This window comes from Sycon ciliatum, chromosome 1 (genome assembly GCF_964019385.1).
Source record: "Sycon ciliatum chromosome 1, ocSycCili1.1, whole genome shotgun sequence".
NCBI classification, from domain to species: domain Eukaryota; kingdom Metazoa; phylum Porifera; class Calcarea; order Leucosolenida; family Sycettidae; genus Sycon; species Sycon ciliatum.
Genome location: NC_088643.1, coordinates 8,279,057 through 8,302,730, shown reverse-complemented (window position 1 = coordinate 8,302,730; position 23,674 = coordinate 8,279,057). Strand labels below are relative to the sequence as shown.

The window sequence follows — 23,674 nt, the reverse complement described above, 5'->3', positions numbered from 1 at the left end:
ACAGGTGAGAGATTTCTCTTCGCCCTGGATATTTCGATCACTGGATTTGAGCGAGATTGGACTGAGTTACGATCTTTTGAAGTTTTGCATTTGAATGCGTCGTTTACGACGCATTCAAGTATGGGGCGGCTCTTAAAGGGTTAAGACACAGTAAAACCTGTCACGGCAAACACTTGGATAGGGCAACCACCCGTCCCGGAAGACCACCGCAACCAGGACCAAGGGATGCTATTCCTTGTCAAATATTCCTGGATAAGCAGACCACCTGGTGACAGAGACCACGTTGTGATGCTCCGTTGAGCGATCGTCTTAGACAGGTTTCACCGTATCTCAAACTTACCCATATATCCCAAATCGCCATCTTGCGCTGATCGTGTAACTTGTAAACCGCTGGGCAACACCTCGCTCACAGTGTAGCGGTAGTACTCGCCCACTGCCACGCGCAGATCCCGCGGGAAGTCCCTGCCCGATGCCACTTGCACAGGCTCTCCTTCTTGCACAAATGCTCCGTTGACAAAATGCTCCAGTCGGATGATGAACGGGTTATCGATGTCAGAGATGAGGTCTGGTATTCTGACACCGATTGGGACTACTGCGTAAGTGGAACAAAAATACATAGATGTCTACATGTTAGCTTCCAAAGACCAATTGCAAGCAACTGGGAGGACATGTTGCCTGGGATGCAGCTGATAAGATATGTTGAAAAGATGAAATATCACAGTACACTATCATCATTCTAAAATACCTGGCTGGCAGAGCTCATGAAGAAACAAGTTCTGTCTGATCTGCTTAGGAATAGTGAACCAGATACAGTCAACCTCAGGAAAACGACCCTCCACCGGGCAGAGAAAAGAAAGTGCTGTCAGGCGCGAGTTGTCACTATTCACCAAGTTTAAAGTATGCAGTCAAGTGGAAACTTTGTCTGAAGATAGCGCTGTCATTTTCAGGTTGCTGTCATATCCGAGGTTGCTACTCATGAGGTTGACTGTAGGTATTTGCAATACATGGTACTTGCCTGTCTGCAGAGACACTGGGTCTATCAAACTCTATCTTTTTTTTTTCGCTCAGGCCAAACCCATCGTCACAGGAGCGTTGCTCGAACATCTGTGATGTGGTGCCAATGTGCCAGAGTATGCCCACGGTGTGGTGACCATGTAACCACCAGCAACCCCATAGCCGCCATTTTGCCTATTTTGACTATGTAGCACCTATGACGGCTATTTCCTGGTGTGATGACCAGACTTTTTTTTTTACTATTGACACAGCCCTACTGGAAAACAGGTGGAGAACAAAAAGAAACGAGGAAAAGGACAAAACATAGACTACGCTGACTATACGCGAGCAACGCGCCTGAATCACCCTAGTTATATCCTAGTGGCAGATGTAATGCCTAATGGTGGCACTAGGAGATACAAAATACTAAACCTTGGAAAGTCCCTTTTTGACAAAGGCACGAATTCGAATTACTCTCCGCAAAAGCAAAATGATACTATAACGGGACTTACAGACTTGCGGCGGTGGTGTTGTTGCTGGTGGCATGGTGGTCGTAATGCCTGAAATGCAGGTAGAAAACAGTTAAATATACGGGAATAGTTTATTTACGAGTTTCAAGTATTTTGACGGAAGTGCGAGCACCGATGCAATCCACAGAGTAGAGCCAATTTTAAACTGGAAGTTTTCGTTCCAAAATAGTGGTGGCTACTTCGGCGACAATTTTCTAGGAAAGAGTCTGCTCCCCATACTGGAGCTCATGCTTTCCCGCCGACTTTTACTTGACCCTTGACCGACCCACGACTGCCACCCAGACCACATGACAAGTCCCTCAAGCCTTCGACAAACCTGCAAGAAAACACCACTCCTTTTCGTTTCTAGAAGAAGAAAAAGGACCAAGGAACTACAAGTTATGATTTTCTTCTATAAATTTATCCTTGGCTCTCCATCCGAGGCCATTCCCTTTCGTTTCCTTCATGCATTCACTTATTTATTTTGACTGCACCTCACAGCATGAATAAAATGTTTTAAAAAAATCACGGTTCGCAGACTCGGCTGGAGACCGAGTTTCCCACATCCGTAGGAACGCCACCAACCCCAAGGATCAAGGCGTAGATGCAGCTCCAAAAGCGGTGGGAGGTGAGAAGATCAGACCCACCAAAGTGGTCAAAGACCGAAAATCCCATTCGTTGCATCCATGCTTCCTCCCAAAAATAGTGCCAGTGAATTATTGAGGGAGGGTGATAAACCAAGCCCCTGCAGCCCCAGCGCATACCCAGATTTCCAATACATGGTACAGCCAGGCCTTGCATAACCGCACACATCCGTTAACCACAAAAATATCCAGATAGGCGAGGGAACCGGATAATCAAACACACATACTATATGTATGCATGACATCTGCTGTAAATCGGTAACCAACAATTCTCTTCCGGATGGCGAGGGATCCGGTTAAAAGAGGACCGGATAAACGAGGTCTGACTGTACTAATTTCCCTCTACAAATATCTCACAGCAGAGGGCAACGGAGTTCAGGCTCATGAATACAGTGAAGCACGACTCCAGAGTAATACAAATTCGCCCCTAGGTTGTTTCGAATTTCGATCAATACACACTTTGTCAACAAGCAAGTAGCGTGAAAACAGAAAACTAAAGCCTGTTTAGGGTGATGTACAGATCATAGTTCGATAATGCATCTGCCTTTAGGACCATCAGCTAAAATAGATCAAAAGAATGGACAGTTAGAAGGGGTTCAAATTTTGCTTTTATAGATGTTACGCAAGTGATTTCAACTTGCGGATTCGCTTATGGGCGCTAATTATACAGGATGAGTCGGCAGATTTGCTTGAGGCAGCGCATACTGCGCCGCAGCTTTGCCAAGACATCTCAATTGATGATGTAATCACATAATCTATATACCTCACTGACAGCATTTACATAACTGCCCATTTGTTCGACACAAGATGAGAAGAGCACGGATACATTTGAAATGTGTGGGACAGTGACAACCACGGCTGCAAAATGTGACTTTGAGTTGTTAACAACCCCAAATTTCCTTATCCCTGTGCCTTGCATCTCTGCATACAGTGCATTAATTACTCTGGCCGGCCGTTCAGTTTCTTTGGTAACCGCCACAAGTGAATAAATCGTATCGTGCGGACACCAGAACCCGGGCTCACGCATCCAATGCTGCATGTACTTTGCCTTAGCTGTACGTACAAGTTAGCCAACTTCCACCTATCAAAACAGTGCTCGACATTTGGGGTAGAACTCTTTAAAACAGAAGTCAGGGTTGTCGGGTTGCTACCGGATGGCAACCCAATGATCGCTTAGCATGATACTCAGAGCTGCAATCAGCGATCCTAATGTCTGTGTCATTTGTGTGCATAGTGCTCTTTTGCCATGCCGAGCTCATATCGAATAAGTACATGGTGAATGCATTACAGGGTACTGGGAGAGCAGAAACAAGGAACTGCGTGCAGTGCATGTACTCACGACTGCAATCCAGCCTGGTACCGGTCCAGGTCCCAGATTCGTCACAGGTCAAGAGGGACAGAGGCGCCCCAGAAGCCGACCTGTAGTCTTCTGCACACAATATCGTAGCGGTACTGCCCACGACCAGATTGTCCTCGGTGGTGGAGTAGTAATAGCGCAGTGCTGGGTCAGGAGCATGCGGCGAACAAAGAACCAGCGGTGTGGTTGTGGGTGCAGCTGTGGTGGTCGGCGGTGGTGGCTCGTAAACTACAACCTCCGTGATGCCGCTCGTGGCCGTTCTGCCACCGACGTACTCTGCAGTAACACGCACTTCAAGACGGTTTGCGGACAAGCCGCTCAGAACAAGGCTGGTCTGGCCAACGTTGGGGAATCGTATCACTGACCACCCACCAGGCATTTCAGCATCACGGTAGTAGACTAGCCAGGAATCGAGTTCCGCCATAAGACCATCCGGAACTCGGGGTACATTTATAGATGCCCTAGTTCGGGTTGATTCATTAGATCTCAGGACAGGCTCTTCCCAAACCGGTACAGCTGAAAGAAGAAGAAAAAAAGCGCCAGAAATTGACAGCTTCAGAAAGGAATTTTAAGCTTCCGTAATACAACTGTGCAGGAGCTGTTCAAACCGTCACCATAGAAACTGGGCTGTGCAGCCGACATGGCGCTGCCATGCTCTCTCCAAATTACTCCTGGGATTATGGATAAGTGACACATACAACAGTAGACTAGACCTTATTTCCATTGGACTGTTTCGTGCCACAAGAAATATGTCAAATTATCCCCCAGAGTGCACACCAGGGTACCAGTTGCGATACACGCAGTTTCATACACGAATATAGCCCACGGGCCCACCGGAGAAGCGCCCTGCTAACAGTCCTGGCAGGCAATAGGAAATATGCATGTGTTCTCTGAGTTGCACAGGGCCCGATCGGCACTAGGTCTGAGTTGAACGGGTCTGAGGCGCGCTGGAATATTGGTACCAGCAACCACTATCATGATGCAATCCTGAGCAAGAGAATCCTGGGTATATGGTCTGAGGTGCGTGCTGGAATATTGGTGCCAGCAACCAGTATCATGATGCAATCCTGAGCAAGAGAATCCTGTGTACATGTTGAAGTCCATCGCACCCGAGAAGGAAAGAATGGCTACATGCATCTGCTGTAACACACTACCTGTACAAACTCATTCTCATGGTGGAGCTTAAGTATGCCGTGCAGCTGTGGACCGCCATGTTTTAATTGCATGTACCCGCACATGCATACATGCACAAATGTGCGCACAGACGCACACACATACACACATCATGTACCATGTACCCAGACATACGCATGCACTTGGACACACGCATGGACACACATGGGCACGTGCACATGCGTGTGCATGCATACGTGCACACACACACACACACACACAGACACACACACACATACACACACGTGCCAGGGCCTACCTGTTGCACCAAGGGTGACAAAGATGACAGGCACAGAGGCAGTTGTGGCAAGACCACCACCATCAACTGCAGATATTCTGACTTCGTAAATTCCAAACGGAAAGTCCATGAGCTGTCCTAACAGCTCGCTAGTTGAAACTGTTCTCGTATTCCACGCTGCGTTGCTGCCACTAATTCGCCACTCAACCAGCCAGTTCATATAGCTCCTCTGATCAGCAGCACTCGTAAACACCGGGAATGGAATGCTAGTGAGCGACGAGCCATCTGACATGAAGGCGGTTGTGATGGGTGTGCTGGCATCGAGGTTGAACACCTTCGGAACCCTCCCTGCAGGCCGGTGCACAAACAGTGGACTTGGTAAAAAATTACATAAAAACTAATGGACACGGACACCATCCATGAACACACATCACATCAAGCAAAGCTGCAATAGCAGCAACTCACTTGCGTACATATAGGGTTCTCTAAAAGGTTCCATGCCCGAGTACGCAACCTGGCCCCTGCAGCTAGACTCCAAGAGAAACAAATACATTAACTTATCTAATTTCATGTCCGCCAGCTACCACGGTGATCGCACATCGTGCACAGGGATAAAACATGACCAACGCTCACCGGAGAATCCAACGTCATATTTAGAAATGCTTGCAAGCTGCGGAATACCATCTCGGACGGCGTCCACGCGCGAGTAGAAGTATCCAACTCCGGTGTGTATCCAGTATGGGAACTGCGACGCGGAGACGCCATTGACAGTGTTGACGAGATCCAGCTGACCGGTCGTCTCGTTGAACTGGTATACGAATATGTTGTACAAATCCGCACGCGGTGTCGGGTCGGGAAGCTTCACATTGATACCTGCACACAGAGCACAACATCAACATGCGGCGGTGCACCTCAGAAAGCACTACTACAGTGCCGACCGTTTAGTCACATCTGGCTGCGGCCTACTACAGTACCGTTCAATGTGTGTGCTGTTGCTATTACTGTCTATGTCACTGTTGTGCATGTCAGTACATGTGAAGTGCAGTGCTATATTGCTAGAAGCAGTGAGCCGCTGTCAGCAAACCTCGTAGCGCCTGCGTCAGACTGCACGAAAGCAATGCACTGAAATCTAGCTACTCCTTGACAAGCTGTAAGTTGCACGTGCCCATTCTTCCACGCTCTCAGAAAGTAGAAAGTATTTAAGACGATCAGCAGGCCAACTATGCACTGCTTAGGAGCACACGTTCTGAAAAAGGCTGTGAAATCTGGGTGTTATACTGACGCAGCTCACGGCTTTCATGTAATCTGGCATGTCCTCTCAGCCAACACGAATTTAGACTTGGATGTGTTGGGGTGAACGTGTGTGCTTGCGCTCGCAGTACTTACCAGCATCAGCAGTACTTACCAGCATCAGGAGTGGTGAAGGTCAAGATATCACTGTACGCTGACGAGAACTCGTTGTACACGGTCCTGAAGCGCAGTCGATACTGGGTACCCGGCGTGAGGTTGGGAAGCGGAATGTCCTGGAAGTCCGGCAGAACACGGATCGTACCAATACGCGCCCATGCGCCGCTGTCAACGCTAGCGTCCAGGACGTACACAGCACCGGGAAGATCTGGCCCGGTGTAGCCTGGAAGAGTGATCGTGACCGCCACAGGCGTGAGCGATCCTTTAACTAAGCCAGGCTGCGGCCAGAATGCAATAGCTGCACAGGAAACAGGCAGACAGGCAGACGGGAATTGAACAGTTGAAAGTCAAAAGGGATAACAGTCAGAAGACACCCAATCCTAACGGTGGAATGAGACCGCCGCTACAGCGATAGCAGGTAAAATGCACATACATTCTTTCACAATACGACTTTTAAGAAGCATTGGGAAATTTTGTCTTGACTTACGCAAGTTGATTGGAGGTGGAGTTGTTGTTGGAGGTGGAAGAGTCACTGTGGGAACACAACGAAGAGTGGTACCTGACATAAGAATTGACCGACAGCTATCAATCTCCCCACTCCACCCCCACCCCCACCCATCCCTAAACAAAAGTACACTCATACCTCATTTATCCGGGCGGTCCGGGACCGGGCACTGCCCGTAACTTTGAAATGTCCGTAACTCCGAATCACATACATTTTGATGGGGAAAGGCCATAAAATATGGAATATGACATCACTATTTCCACAAAAAGTGACAAAAGAGTAGTAATATTTTCACTTAAACTTGGCCAAAGGGTGCCCGGTAGACCGAAGTGCCCGTAACTTCGGGGTTCGGATAACCGAGGTATGCCGTAACTTCGGGGTTCGGATAGCCGAGGTATGAATGTAAAATGTTATGCAACTTCATCGCCCTATTTTTGCGCAATGCAGCTGATTCACAGTTCACGAATCAGTACTTCTAAAAGGTTCCTGAAGTCTGTACAAAACCTACTGAAGAACGGCCAATTTTAGCGGGTAAATTTTTTAGCGCTTTGTGAACCTGGGCCAATTCGTGATGAAATATTTTAGCGATCTGAGTTGTAAAAAGAAGGATGACTAGTACTGTACTGTACATGCAAAATTTCGATTGGCGCGGCAAAACTTTAGCGAAAACACTCCTTTCGCTAAAGTCGCTAAAATATCAACGTCACTAAAATTAGCCGTTTTACAGTATTCTGTTAGGACCCTGACAAGATCAAGTTATCCAGATGATGGTCACACAGCCAAACTTGACAATATACTGCGCAGGGAATAATTTGAACTTAGTCCTCGTTGCAACAACCAACTAAGTGTGTGTTTAGGTACTGCAACCCGTTTAGTTAGAGGAAGGAACAAAGGGAAAACTGGGACAAGGGAAACACAGGATCACACAAAAGGCAACTAAGGCAAACACAAGGATCATCCCATGGGTACCAGTCAGGCAAGTTGCCATGACAATCATGGTGGCCAAAAGTACACTACCATAATGACGCGCGCAAATCCCATTTACTATGCACGGGTCATTTCCACAGAAGTATTGTTCTCCACATAGGCGCATGAGCTTGCAGCTGCTGAGACCATAAGCAGCAGGATACTCTGGTAGCCTACCTGTTGATCGAGTGGAAAAGACAATGGGAATGTTTGTCTTTTGGCCGATGATTAAATTAAGCGTGGTCAAGTACAGCTCGTAAACGCCATCTGTAATGTTAGCGGGGAGTTCAAGCGAGCGGGTTCCAGGTGGCGCACTTGCAATCTGATAGAGGGGAATGTCAATGCTTCTCCATTGAGCAAGTATCACAACAGTGTTATTGTCTGTCTCCGGTAGGTTCACCGTGACTCTACTCCGCATGGGGGCGATGCTGGTAGAAGAGATGAATTGCGGCGGGTAACGCAGAATCTGGATGCGGTCTAACAGTGCCAGTGAGAAAGGACAAGAAACACACGCAAAATTATGTTCATGTAATTAATTATGGTTGAACTCGGATGGTGAGCCAATTCAATTATGGTAAAAAAATAATAATAGCAGTGCATTTGATGGGGGAAATTTTGCCGAATCGTTGTAAGAAATGATCGTATCATGAAAACGAGTTTGATGATAGCAGAGTGATTGCAAAAGAACAGGTCTGCTCTACGCCACTTCCTATACATGAAGCTGAAGGAGGCCTCATCACTACTACTACTACTACTACTACTACTACTACTACTACTACTACTACTCTGACCTACAGTACTCCGTCGTCATGCACCATCTTCGTGCCAAGATTGCCTTCTGCCTCCTCCGCTGGGCCGTAACCTGTCTGCGTGGATGCCGGGGAGCTCGGGGCGTACGCCGTGGCAATTCGTTTGTCACGGAGTGCAGGCTGCTCCGGTAGTGGCATGGGGCTGTGTGGCCGATCCTAAACGGATGTTGTGACGTAACGGACATATCTGTGTTTGAGCATGTCTTTGTTTTTTTTTTGTTTTTTTTGTTTTTTTGGTTCTACTTTTATAATAGTTTGTTTTGTTTTGTTTATCGGACAGATCGAAATAAGCATTCACACGCAGACAAATTATACATCCACCACCCTATTGGTTTATGATGTTTTTACACATATACCCCCAATAGGCTATTTATCAGACTCGAGTTTTCAACTTACACATTCCACATTCACCACTCAATCGGCTTTTGGTTTGTTCACACATACGTACCATACGCGATCTATTGGACTTGAGTTTTACCTTGTGTCCTTTTTTTGCAGTCAGCAGATTCTTTTGTTGGACATTGTTTATTGAGTTTCTTGTTGCTTTTGGTTTACGCATATGCGTCATTTGCCCGTAAAAGAGGCCTTACTACTACTACTACTACTACTACTACTACTACTACTACTACTACTACTACTACTACTACTATGCTATTGGTGTGGTGATGAGAATCACGGCAGTTGTCAACACAGAAATCCCACCTAATATCAACTTGCTGAGCTCCGCACCAATGTGAACACAGAACCGCTTCATGGTGCTGCACCAGATTGCCAGGATTTCTACTGACAGTACTGAGACTGATTGTTCTTGTACCGCCGAACGTTGAGAGCGCAACCGCAGTAACAGGGGGAAATGACCAACACTGCTGACTGTGCAGCTTCAAAAGAAACATGCATTACGGATAAACTGCCTCCTGTGCTTGCGGCACAAATACATATCTACAGAACACTGTTCACAAAGGAGGGTGCACAGTGTGTTGGTACATTGAAGTACAATATTGTGTGGGTAGCCTTTTTTCTCACCTTTTTCGGCAAAGTCGAAATACTTCAACGAAAAGCTTGTCCTGTCTCCATTGGCCTCCTGGCCGTCAATCCTAGTAACATAATATCCAGCTGGAAGGTCCGAGAACGTGTACGGGAAGCTCGCGCTAGTCAAGTTGTGCACTTCCTGAAGCTTGCCAAAACCACTTTGCTTTAGGGAATACAATGCCAGTGAGAGCTGTGGAAACTGTGATGGCACTTGAGATGGCAAGTCGATGACCAGGTCACCTGCAATAATAGCCACAGAAGATCCAACCATAATGATGTCTTGCAGTCCAGTCACGATAGGGCGGTAAGCGCAAACCCTGATATACATGTACCCAATGTGGAGTGGATTTAGCATCGAAATTCAGACTCTACTAGTGTGGCTTGATGTGATGTTTTAGGCCTGCATGTTGCCCAACATGATTATATGTTTGACACAAGGTCGAATGCAAAGCTCATCTACAATTCGTCATAAATCAAGTTTGGCTCCTGGCCGAAAATATGATTAAGATATGGAATTAGCAGCAAAGAGACCACTTGCTTTGAGGGTTTTCCGTGTTGTGAAGTGGCTGCAATGGAGCTTGCATACTCAATAATTTAGCCCAATATCTGAGAAAATCGACCTTCCGGGCTGTTTTGGTGAAATTGATTTTTTTATTGCAAATTGATGTCTAGCCTTTGTAGAGTATTGTGACTTCGTTTCACGGCCATCAGACTCAGACCAATATCGACTATGTAGAAATGCATTTTGCGGTCAGGAGTCATGTTCATGAAATGTTCTTTTTTTTACAATTTTGAAAGATCAGTGTGCTTGGAGCCACCAAAAATTGTTTCCATGTGATATCAATAGCCAACTAATATAGTAGAGTGTTTTGACTGTTCAGGTACTTCATTTCCAGCATTCCGTGACTTTATTGAAGTTATGTAGTTGCAACAGCAGCAATAGCAGCATTAGGCCACCCTTTGTTAATTAATTGTTTAACGTCCTTTTTTTCGCGAAAAGGTACGCGGGAGGGCGGAAAAAAAACAAAAGCCCATTCCAAAAACTGGAAACCCCAATCAAACATTTTGACCAGTAAAGCATGTGATATATACAATATTTCTGGGTCTAACGGCACTTGCAGGCATAGAACAACACTCTTTGATGGTACATTGGAGCACATGCCTGATGAATCCAACAAAACAGGTACATAGCATGGAGTTAGCATGTCATGAATTCATTACATCTGGATTTTTACTAGGACACACACCGTACGATATTTAAAAGCCAACAAAAAAAGAAAAAGAACACAAGACAAAGGCATGCCCGGGAGGCAAGATTATAAGTTTACGGTCATGATCGGCACACTGTGAAACTACACAATCATGTATTTACAACTTCGCATATTATTGGTACTACTACTTTCTTGTTTTTTTTTTCCGGTCGGAGGCAAAAAGGTACGCGGGCGCGGACGTTAAACAACGAAAAAAGAAAGGGTGGCCTTAGAAGGAGAGGTGATTTATCTGTTCTCCTGGTGATGGACATGCTTGACAGGATAGTCTGCGACAGATTTTGACGGAACACCGTGATATCAGCATTCACATACTTATTGTGAAGGAGTCAAACAGAGCAAATGCGTCCAGATTCGCCTTGTTGCACTTTGTAGAGACTGATCATTTCCAAACATCAGTAACACAGCCTGACAAGCGTTTCACACCACCAACTCAAAAGTAACAGAATGTTACTCGAGATTGCCCAGCCTCATGTGCTCCGTGATGGTCTGATTCGCCATTATTAGCTCGAGTATCGAGCTTGCCATCCAAAACATTTTAGGATCATCGTCGCAAAGAAAACTCGCATCATTTCGTGCTGTTTTAGCAGGTCTGGCGTGACACTCAGGAAACAGTTCTGCCACCCGCGCAAGGGCGGCCAGCGACCTTGCAAGCGGCGTACCCTCAGGAATCTACTTGGTTGTCCTTGCCTGGAGCTGTAGCAGCTATCGCTGAGGCAGACTGTGGTTGGCCTTGATCATACTCATCCAGGCCAAGTCCTCATCATCGTCGCCCCCGACAGGTAAGTACCGCGTGTCACTTGTGATCGATTCACCTGACATGCGCTCTCAGAACTAGAAGTGCTGTCGCCGCTTGACAGGGTATCCACAAAGAACGATGTATCACGGTCCATGGGATCGCGGCTGCTGTACTCCGTGAGCCCAATAACCAACTGACACAAGAATCGCCTTCAATTTTCTTCCGCCATTGTCGTCTCTGCACTTTGCTTTGACGGAATCGATTTTTTTGGGAACAAATTTGTTTTTAGGGTTTTCTCAAAAAACCCGCATAGCTCCGAAGGTCGAAAGTCTCAGATATCGGGCCATTTGTCATTTGTGGACTTCAAGCGAAAATGGGAAACCAACACGAACCGGGTACGCCCTTGAATCTGTTCTCAAAAATAGGCCTATTCATTGAATCTTAGGACTCAAAAACAGAACACAGAACACAATTGATGATTGTGATGAGAAAGTGTTCTGGAACATTCACGAAACCATCTCTAAGACCTTGGCCAACCAAGCATAACCCATAACGCATAATCCGCACATCCCATCAAGCATAGTATGGACTGCATGCAGCATATGTGTAGTACGGAGAGGCTGTGGATGTCCTGCTTGCGGGTCGTACACAGATACACACCCGGACACGTGCACACACACACACACACACACACACACACACGCGCACAGACACACACACACACACGCATGCACAAACACACACAAACACACACACACACACAGACTCACAGGCGCATATCCACCCAGCATGCATCACGCATCACCCACTCACCTTTCCCTGAGGTAACTATCACCAGCGGTTGACTAGGTATGCTTTGCCTCAGGCCATCAGCAGTAACACCTTGCACAGTAAAACTGTATCGCCCATCACTGACATCTTCGGGTAGCATGAATGTTTGAGAATCACTCGAGATGTTTTGAACACGTTTCACGGTTCCATCGTCCATGCGAACCAGAAGTGTTGGATACGTCTGCTGAGGGAAGGCAGGAAGCTGGAGGGTGACTCTGCTTGCTCCCGGGGCTGTAGACACAACTTCAAATGGCTGGTTGGAAGGCCACTTCGGGATGAAGGGAAGATCTCCTGAACAGTTGAACAGGTCATTGAAAATCTGATGAAGTTGCTGCACATTGCACAATTCCTTGACGTGCCAAAATACCTCAAATACCTAAACTTGAATGCAGGCTCTCGCCCGCACTGAAATCAATGCACTGGATAGTTTCTAGTAGTGAATGCATGAAATGAGGGTGCTTTCAAATTTCAAGAAAGTTATAGCGATACGTCAGGCGAAACAGCACGTCATACTTGGTCCGCCCAGTTAAAATTGGCGCTTATCTTCACACTTGTCTCAGGAAAGAAATACGAATATTTGAAGCAAACCACGATCACAAAGCACTATATACATGATTATTTACATGTCAGTAAGCAACTAAATATTGCGACAGAGCTTTCGGCCATATTTTCAATTCATTGCATTCCCAACTCATCACAACCACGTGCTCTTCAGCCGAACCATACAGACACCAGCAAGAACAACTCAGTCGAAAATTCAAGCAAGTTACACATCCTCCTCGCCACTATCGTCGCTCAAAACGAGCTCAAAACGTACGATCACAGCTGCTGCACGGGTCGTTTCATAGCTTGTTCCACTTCTCCTCGTCTCGAATCACGCTCAAGGGCAGTGCGTGCCTGTCACCTTCCCATTATTTAGCTGAGTGAGACTGCCCGCATGTTGACTGTAAGTGTTATCCCCGTTCGTCGCAACAATGCCTTTGTTTGAGACAAAAAGGCAACCCCGTATCAGTGTCCTTTTTTCAAAATCGCCTCTTACGCTTGTCGTTCTTGCTGATCAGCACCCGTACCCACGCGAGCCGCTGGTGCTTGAAGATCTACATGCAGCGCAGTACGTACATGCAGTGATAGCTTCCGCTTGAAGTAGCACCTGTGCGTACTGCACCTACAACACTGTGCACCAGGCTTTTCGGCTAGTTTCCTGAAAGTCCTTTGCACGAGTGTTTCTCTCAGCACTTGGTGTTTTCTTTGATTAGCTCCTTTGCCCTGTCCTCTGTGAGCTTCAAAGTGTGTCCGCCGGAGTGGTCTCACTTACTGGAGACGTCGACATGAGCTGCAGTTTCTTCGTCAGCGCTTTGCTGGTGATAGCCCTTCACTAGGCGCTGTACTGGGCAAGCACTGAAATTCAAGCTCGCGAAGCGCTTTTTCAGCTTTTCTATACCTCCCCGGGGTAAACAATCCTTGCCATCAGACAGGTGGAAGTAGACAGAAACTGTATTCTCCATCGATCTGAAATGCGAACATCCTGACCTATTTTACGGGCTGGAGCGGAGGTTGCAGTGTTTTCTTGCGCTGACGGAAGTGTTCGTCGGCGGCAGCTCCGTCAAAAAGACTCAAACGAACCGATCGCAACTTCTGTGATGGTTTGTGCTGCCATGTCGTCGGATGGAATGGTCAATGGTTATGTTCGGATGGTGAATCGGTGGTTCCATGCCGTGTGGCACAGGCAGAACACCAAAAAACCAAAGGAGAAGATAAGCGCCAATTTTAACTTGGCGGACCAAGTAGTACATTTGAGATCAGCGGGAAGAAGATGACGACGTCCACTAATTTAGTATCTGTGCACACGAATCTGCTGTGTGTGTGACTCTGTGTGTCAGCTATGATATCATCCCCTGTGGTTCCATGCCTAGCATGTACGTCTGAACCATACTGCAAAGTTTGAATGACGTAGGTTGAGCGATCGCTCTGCGAAACATACTTTTTGAAATTCTCTTCATAGTATATCTTCCACCATTGAAATTTCGAATTTCTTGCTGAGAGGGGTGGCTTGCAACCTCGATATGGCTTGTTCCAGGCATGCTTTGGAGCTATCACCTGTTGAAGTAGTGGCGGGGATCTGCCATGCAACTGCTACAACAAAAAATGATTCGATCTGAGAAAGGGTGAGACCGCGAATCTCGGCTGAATATTGAGTACTTCAAGCCTTTTCACGACGAAGATGGAGTTCTTTTTGGAGATGGACGTTGCGGCAAAGGACATGGTGTCCGACTTCTGGCGTCTGGTGAAGCCAGGGATCATTTGTCCAGTCAGGTCGGCAGCCTAACCATCGGTAAGCTTGTGTTTGGATCCCGTTCTACTCGATGTGGTAGATCACAAACAATTTGATATCGCACATATTGATCTCAGCATTGTGCGTACGGTATTTATATTCAGAAAATCCCAAAGTGTCTCTGTGTGGCCGTCCTATGCCACGAGAAACTCCAATCAGGCTCCTATGTCCTCTGCCTTCATGATTGAATGTCCACTTCGTTTGAACAGCGAACACAACAATCGAGTACGGCTTTGCAATGAAAAATACAGCTATACTAGAGCTGAAAAAAGAAGAAAAACGTGCTCAAGATGAGACTCGAGTACACGCATACTCTCCCAGCAGGTGAAACGCAATTTTTTGTGAAAAATGCGTGTCGCCGACTGACCAGTAATTTCGCCTGACGTGTTTTGTGGAATCGACCATTGCTATTTTGTGTATAAGAAGAACACACGCACACGCACGCACGCACGGCCGCATGCATGCATGCATGCACACACACACACATGGAAAACACCACTAACACGAGCCACACACAGAGAAACCTTTCACACGCGTACTTCAAAGTATAAAGTGCTTTAGACAGAACGTGGGAAGATTCGGCTCTCACAGAACACAAAATATCAAAGGGGTATTCGTCCGGCATCCATCTTTCCCCAACTAGAAGGTAAAAAGCGGGTGTATCACGAAACAAACCTTTTGTATAGAAGTCATGCTCTCCGAATGCAACCGTGCGATCAGGATCTTCGGACAATGCAACAATCCGGCTCGCGTAGTAACCGCTGCTTGCATTTGCTACTTCAAGCGGGAATGCATCGAACGCGACAGGGGGCGGTGTCCAGTAATCCTCCATAGTCATGCTCTCGCTATCATACTTGGCTACAATGACCAGGTAGAGAGCGGCACTATCAGGCATGGGTGGATCAATGAAGAATGAGCCTGGCAAGCACACAGCATGACAATACACTATCAGGCACGTAGCCTACATGGGGCATGGGGGGGGGGGGGGGGGCACGTGCACCCCTCCCCTAAGAATTTCGACCTAGGTTCAGCATGCACATAATGACAATGATGACATGCACCAGCCATCCTACACGCACGATACAGAAGAAACGGCCGTGCCCCCACATTTCCATATTTTCTTCTTTACACAGCTTTGATCATTGCTATCAACGGACTAAGAAGTTCCATCATTACATTGGCGCTGTGTTTGTCGCGCTACAGCAAAATCAAAAATTCCACATCCGCCCCGCTTTACACACAACTGCGGTCGTCCTAACAACCAGTGAAGTGTGGCAGATGTCTGTCGTGAGGCCATCGTTTTTTATATCTATGTTTCGCGTCGTCCAGGCGCATATGTTTTGATTTTTTTCGGAAAAAATAGAAAATCAAACATGCACATGTAAAGTGAGTGTACGATTGTACGAGGCATCATGGGCGTGGACTGGTTGCATACGTCAAAATTGGGATTCAGAAATAGCCTAGAGGCCAGCGTTGGTATACCGTTTGTTCGGCAACTGCGATCAGTATTCTATGAGCTTACACCTGACCGCATCGATCGCCTCAACGTGAGAGGACGCGTCGTTCTGGAGCTCTTTGCACCGCTGCTGAAGGCTGCGTACAATAACCCAGCGAAGCATGGACACCAACGGTTGCCTCCTCTGTCCAAAGTGAATTTTACTCATGCTGATAACCCAGATTTTGTGTTTCGATGTGCGATTTTTCTTTCGAATGTGCACCATGCGCGAGCTATTGTGCTACATACAGTGCTACATGTATACACCTCTGATGAGCTTTTCTATTTTTTGCAACTTTTTATTTTTTTCCATCTCTCGCATATGATTCTGGAAGTTGAACTGAGGCGAAATATAGATATAAAAATAGTGGCGTTAGGGAGCAAAGTCCAGTGGCTGTCGGGCTCTGGGTAGAACCCACACCCTTGCCAGCGAACAATGGTTGCAACCAGTTACACATTCTGAACGAAAACAGAAGATTCTCACATACCTGTGCCAATGAGACGAATGGTTACCGTGGCCGGTGGTGATGCGGCTGTGCCATCGGCAGACAAGGCACGCAGCTGCAGCTCATACAGACCATCAGCAATGTCGGCAGGTAACGTCAACTCCGTCAACTCCAACGAGCTCGCGCTGGCACGTCCTCCGTCAAGCCATGCCTCACTGTCCACGAGACGGTATTGAGCAACGAACATGGAGTACACATTGGAGACGCTCTCCAGAAGAAATGGTATAGAGATAGTGACGTTGCTCCTTCCGATACCAGTCGAAGTGGCCATATACCGTATTTCCGGAGGTACGTAGTTCAAAAATCTCTCGGTGGGACTTTCGGCGGTCGTGCCTCCGTTGTACACTGCAACAACTCGCACGTCCCCTAGAGTGTTGGGCTGTGACGGTAGAGCCACCGTGCTTTGGCCCGTGTTGGAAAACTGGCGGCTTGCCCAAGGCGCATCCGGGTCGGACACGTCTCGATAGTACACCACCCAGGAGTTGACCTGCTGGCGAAGATCTTCCGCGACTTGCGGCAGGTTTATAACGGTCTGGCTTTCCGTGGTGAATTGCGGATTGACGATGGTATCTGGCCATGTAGGTACAGCTAGTGATGCAGAAATACACACAGCATACAGGTACAGCTAGTGATGCAGAAATACACACAGCATACAGGTACAGCTAGTGATGCAGAAATACACACAGCATACAGAAGATATACAGGAGGGTAAGCAACAGATTTTACCCCTTTCATATTATATTAGTCCAAACATTCCATCACATGTGCACTTGGGTTAATCTCATTCACCACACCAGCAACACGTCTCCAAGGTATTGCTATATCTGCAACAACTTCAAGTCGTGTTGCTGGCGTAGCGGATGAGATTAACCGAAGGGAACATAGCCTAAGACACTCATAAGGCAACTATTCATATCAAGAGCAATAGCACAAAAGGCCTTGTCACAATTTCCAGTGGCATCTGTGCTTCGTGTTTCAATGCAACGATTCTGGTACGCATAATGAATATGGCATGTACATGCCCGCGTGCATGCACTCACAGACACACAGACACACACGCCCGCGCGCACAAGTAGACAAACGCACACATGTACACGTTGTGGGTGAGCATCGGACTGTAGTGTGTGTGTGTGTGTGTGTGTGTGTGTGTGTGTGTGTGTGTGTGTGTGTGTGTGTGTGTGTGTGTGTGTGTGTGTGTGTGCGTGTGCGTGTGCGTGTGTGTGTGTGTATGCGCACACGGGCGTGCATGGGTGTGTACGTGAAGAGTACATGTGTGATTGTGATAACTTAAACACTATCTCTTTCTATTTCTCTCTCTCTCTCTATCCTGTGGCTAACAACGCATTTGCCAGTTCTATATGTGCTCACCGCGGGCTCCGATCGTGTTGATCACAAGTGGTACGGAGTATGGAGTTTGAGCAACTTCCCCAGAAGGCTCAGAACCGGACGCTGAGAGCCGAATTTCATATTGGCCACCGGTCAAGTTTGTTAGCTGTGCCGTCAGTGAAGTTGTGGGGACCTGGATTGACTTCCACTCGTCGCCACTTCCGGCTGGTTGCCACTCCAGCAGCCAGTTCTGATATGTTTCGGTCAGAGCTGCTGAATCCAAAGTGGGAAACGTAATCTGCGCTGTTGCCGTACCGTCAGGACCAATGTTGATACTCACCTGGTCAGCACTGTCGATGTTTAGGAATCTTGGCAAGTCACCTGTAGAATACATGCATGCACACCCATACACAATTCAGTTGCCTTGTGATCGGCTTTGTACAACACTCAGGGTAGCAAGACAAGTAAGTACCAGCGACTACTAACAGGAAAACCTGTCAATGCGACCACCTGTCTAGGAAGACCACCTGTCTAGGAAGACCACCTGTATAGGAAGACCACCTGTCTAGGAAGACCACCTGTCTAGGAAGACCACTGCCGCCAGGACCAAGGGATGTTATTTCCAGTCAAAAGATTCTGGATGAAGGAGGCCACCTGGTGACAGAGACCACGATTTGAAGGCCCCTTGAGCAGTCCTTTTACACAGGTTTCAGGTCACTGTACATAATTGCGTTGACTATGTCACAAGGTATTGTGCTGCACATATTGAGCACTGCACCAAGACACCTACTGGCTGGACAGCCGCACTGCTATTTGCAAGCATGCCCAAGCAACACGCGTGGCCTATGTGTGGTCAGGATTGGTGGCGTTGGATTACGGCCGTACAATGGAGATCTGTCATGAACATACATTGAGTCATAACACAAAAAAAAAAATAAAAAGCACACAACTCTTCAAGCACATAATTATGGAAACTGAAGTACCCGAATAGAGCAGGTAGACCAGCTGACTCGACGACTACCGTATTTCCCCGTAAGTTAGTTCTCCCCAATGACTTAGTACCCCCTATAAAAAATACACTTTCCACTGCCGAGGTTATCACCCGAAAGACAGTTCCCCCCGAAAGATAGTAAGTTCGTACCCGTCCTACATGTACAGACACCGTACAGTACATACATCATATGCACGGACACTAGAGTTGCGCAGGCTTCCCACTGCGTGTCATTTACCCCCGATAAAAAAGTACTCCCCGAAAGATAGTACCACCCCCGAAAGTTAGTACTCATGTGGCTGCTAAGTTCGAAAGTTAGTACGTACTAACTTACGGGGAAATACGGTATTTCAAGTACATGCACACAATCAGATGGATGATGCGCGAACTTGTTCTTCGGTTGTCACTCATTCACTTACCACTGAATCCGACGTCGTATGGTGTGACTGATGCCATCTGGCCAATGCCGCCTCTAACCGTGTCCAGGCGAGCAAAGAAAAACCCAACGTCCGTGTCCACCCAGTAGGCGAACTGTGATGAGTTCGCCACAGGAATAGTCCTCTGAAACTGCAGCTGTCCAGTGCTGCTGTCGTACTCGTACACGGAGATCTCGTATGAATCTGCACTCGGGATGGAGCCGGGCAGTGCCACATTGAAACCTGCAGAATAATAGGCGAGATGTTATAGGCACGACAGAGTACTTATACGGTGGAGAGGAGAAAGGGAAAGTATGCTGCTGCTCAGAGGTTTACGTGTGCGTGGCCACGAGGCAAGTTAACTTAACCATGCTGGTCACCACAGATGCTGGATATGACATTGCAACAAGACACCTAAACCCATTGCGCATTGCCCATTTTGAAAGGTATGAGTACATAATTTGAGTAGGCTGGGATAAGGAATGCAATGCTAAACATCCCACACAGTTATCCCCAGGTCATTGTGTGGGGAGTTGGTGAAAGGAACAACATCATTGCGCAATGAGCTTACGAGACACATGAGACAATGGCAGGAAAGGTAGCTGATGGACAGGTAAATGTGCAGCACATGCACATGTCTAGGTTGCCACTGTCTTGTGACAGTGCTCAGATAGTACTCAAGGCCACAAAATGGAGCTTGCTGCCCAGTGCATGCACACGAGCTGGCACGGCAATAGAGATGCTTTGATAATAAGTCATTACTCATGGTTTCAAGGCACTAAGCAAGTCATCAGACAACAGTTCCCTGTCACCGTCATCAACTTGCCCACTGCTTATCTAGATGCTGAACACAAGTAGGCTGTATGCGGAGATTCTGCTTCACTACATGTGCATGCACTCCTAGGCTTGCCTGGGATGTGTGGGGAGGATTGCCTCTCAAGTGTAACGACAAGCATGTGGAGAAGGCTACTGTGGGCATACCTGGCATGGGTGTAGTGAAGTCCAGAACGCCACTATAGCCGGAGTACTGGCCATCGACCGCTGTACGGAATCGCATCAGATACCGAGTCGATGGCTGCAATCTTGGCACAAACACGGCCTGGAAATCCGACGCCACATTCAGCGCTTGCAGGCCAAACCAGCGGGCGCCGTCCAAGCTGATCTCAGCCCCATACAGAGCGGTGCCTGGGCTAGGACCGTCGTAGCCGGGCAAATAGAGGACGACCGACACTGGAGTTAGTGAGTTGTCTTCAATCGCCGGTATAGGCCAAGCTGGCACAGCTGAATGCAAAATTTGACAAAATATGACAAGTCAAGTTTTCCCTAATGTGAAATGCTATAGGAGTAATGGTACAGAGACTCCCTCGGCTTAGGCTAAGGCCTGTGGAGAATCCATAAATACAGATACAAACATTCAATAGTTCAGGGTGCACAGATAACTCACTAGATACAGATGAGTGGGCCTGCATGAGACTTGTACACAATCTTGTTATATATGTTGGACTCAGTAGAGCTTCCAGCCCCTATATGATGTCCAACCCCTATATAGAGTCCATTGGTCCAAAATCCACTGTACAGAGTCCAAACTTGGAATCAACTGTGAGCTCAAAGTTTCGATGGACATCACTCCCTGTATAGAGTCCAGCCAATTGGCTTCACCCCTATATAGAGTCCATTGGTCCAAAATCAACTGTACGGAGTCCAAACTTTGAAATCAACTATAAAGAGTCTTTATGTGGACAACACCCCCTGTATAAAGTCCAGCCAATTAGGCATCCCCTATCGAGTTCGAAAATAGACATAGGATCTGCTGTAAGCAGTGAATATTAACCAGAAAACGGCCTCTCCCTTTAATCCTTTACATCATTCACTTCTCAAGATAAAAAAATATGTATTGAGGCGCCACTGCAGCCACGTCATTACATGAAAAACCCTACAAACACCATCCTCAAATCAAGTGGTCTCTTCGCAGACGCTGCAAATTACAATATCTCAATCATGTAGTGTTGCCAAATTGTTGTGCACGCACACACACATGCACACACCCACACAACGCCAAGAAAACACCTAGAAAAAAACCAAGAATCGAAAGAGAATAATGGAGAGCCCAGGATTAATTATTTGTTTTCAAATTATTGTGCGCGCGCGCGCGCGCACACACACACACACACACTTATACAACGCCAAGAAAACACCAAGAAAAGAGTAGAGACACAATACACACGCAACTCCAACAGCCATGCAAACGTCCACCCATTTACATGTAAAGTCAAGAGGGATAACAAATAATTATACGAAACGAATGCATACGGGGACGGGTACACGCACGTTTACAAATACGTAGTAGTGTAAGAGAGTAACATAGTGCAGTGGTCAGCATAATACTAGCACATGCTGAGAGTGCAATAGCAAGCTTCACCATTGCTCATGGCCATGCAAATGTTCAGCAGCACTCAGTTCCGCAAGCTTCTGAAGATCAGCACACCTGCAACAAATAGATAGCACAAGGATACGCTTATTACCGTAATGATGCATGGGAGCACACAACTACCAAGTTCTCAACGAATGTGATGCTCAATGAAAATCAATCCACTCAAAGACCTGTGAACAGGTGATGATGAGTACAATAATCTATTAGTAATACGAGGAATAAGTTCGTTTGTGCACACTCAAAACGCACAGACACACCAACATACATGTAGTGTACACAGTGTTTCACTTCACTGCAACTAAATTGAAATGAGATGATTTGAACACAGCGTTGCTGTCAGTCAGTCTTCCCCAAGATGGAAATGCAATGATTTGTTGTCACGAGGCAGTTTCACTGACACAATGTCATGTTCGTGACATCAAAACGGTTACTTCAGGGAATACGAGTATTAGCTTGAGAAGCTTTTTCTTGTCATTGGCATACAAGCAATCCTCCTAGTCCTACTACTACTAGTACACTGGCACTGCGTTTGTGGATCCCATTGTATTCGACATCATACTACAGGAAGAGTGTCGTGGAGTTCACATAATTATCACAGGGATAAAAATACATTTCTCATGAAATAAAAATTGATGATAGCTAGACGATCATATACGATTGATGCAAAGTCCTTGCAGTCCTTGAGGACTATTACGAAGTGGTTGATTACTTTTAGGGCATTCATTCAAGCAACATCAAACAAACGCGATACGCTCCTTGAAAATGGAAAAAAATTCAAGCATAACGACAGAACAGCAGACCAATCGAAACGAGTAAAAGCTTCCTTACCTCAGTCATCGTCCTGCCATGTAGTTGGACAGCCTTTTGACACGGTGGTACAGGCAGCTCTTGTCCAGTCAAACAGGGGTATCCTTGTGGCGTCGAACGAAAGAGAGTGTCAGTGTATCTGACTCGTCAGATTGCAACTGTGCTGAACTTTTCTCTTTCTCCGCTTTCTGCTTTCATCCCTCGCTCTGATGAAACCGTTCAAACGTCTTACTGGCAGCAATGGCCAGCCAAACAGGGGATCCTTGTGAAAGAGAGCGTCAGTGTACCTGACTCGTCAGATTTGAACTGTGCTGAACTTTTCTCGTTCTGCAATTTCTGCTTTCATCCCGCGCACTGATGAAACGTCTTCAGAGAACCACAAGACGCTTTCCAGATTTGATTTTGAACGTCTCCTTATCCTCCTTGGTTAGCTCGAGACAGATTACTGTCAGCAACTGCACAGCAGAATTGGCAGCCATGGCTGAAGTGAAGAAAGGAATGCGCTGCCACGAGGCAAGCAAAACTGAATTTTTTTTTCAAAATGTGTTCTCTTTCGGGGCACAACACACAGGACGGCGTGACTGCATAAACTGGACTCCTGGACCGTGAATAGGGGACTTGTAGAAAAAGTGTACTCCTTATAGGGGATTGCGCGGCAGGATGAAGCTGATCAAAACTGAGTGGACTCCTGGACTCTGTATAGTGGATTTTGGACCAATGGACTCTATATAGGGTGCTGGACATCATATAGTGCATGGACTCTATACTGAGTCCTACATATACTTTTCCACATTGATCTGAAACTTACTACAATAGCGCGTGATCACCAAGTTAGTATATTCTCGGGCCCTGAGCCAACAATAAATTAATGGGTTATCACCTTGTCACGTCCCTTCCTCCCT

At 46.9% G+C, this 23,674-nt stretch overlaps 1 protein-coding gene across 1 annotated transcript in view; it reads right to left on the bottom strand.

Moving 5' to 3' along the window:
• LOC135808598 (uncharacterized) overlaps positions 1 to 23,674 on the bottom strand; it is a 181,370-nt gene that overhangs the window by 118,270 nt on the left and 39,426 nt on the right. Inside the window, exons 36-50 of the mRNA XM_065321850.1 lie at positions 20,516 to 20,815; positions 19,538 to 19,777; positions 18,170 to 18,508; positions 16,784 to 17,389; positions 15,476 to 15,718; positions 12,451 to 12,759; positions 9,625 to 9,870; positions 7,970 to 8,269; positions 6,809 to 6,853; positions 6,320 to 6,619; positions 5,548 to 5,787; positions 4,936 to 5,262; positions 3,486 to 4,019; positions 1,506 to 1,553; positions 341 to 592 (exon numbers count right to left, since the gene is read on the bottom strand). Coding sequence (XP_065177922.1) covers positions 341 to 592; positions 1,506 to 1,553; positions 3,486 to 4,019; positions 4,936 to 5,262; positions 5,548 to 5,787; positions 6,320 to 6,619; positions 6,809 to 6,853; positions 7,970 to 8,269; positions 9,625 to 9,870; positions 12,451 to 12,759; positions 15,476 to 15,718; positions 16,784 to 17,389; positions 18,170 to 18,508; positions 19,538 to 19,777; positions 20,516 to 20,815 — 4,329 coding nt within the window. The remainder of the gene's footprint in view (positions 1 to 340; positions 593 to 1,505; positions 1,554 to 3,485; positions 4,020 to 4,935; positions 5,263 to 5,547; positions 5,788 to 6,319; positions 6,620 to 6,808; positions 6,854 to 7,969; positions 8,270 to 9,624; positions 9,871 to 12,450; positions 12,760 to 15,475; positions 15,719 to 16,783; positions 17,390 to 18,169; positions 18,509 to 19,537; positions 19,778 to 20,515; positions 20,816 to 23,674) is intronic.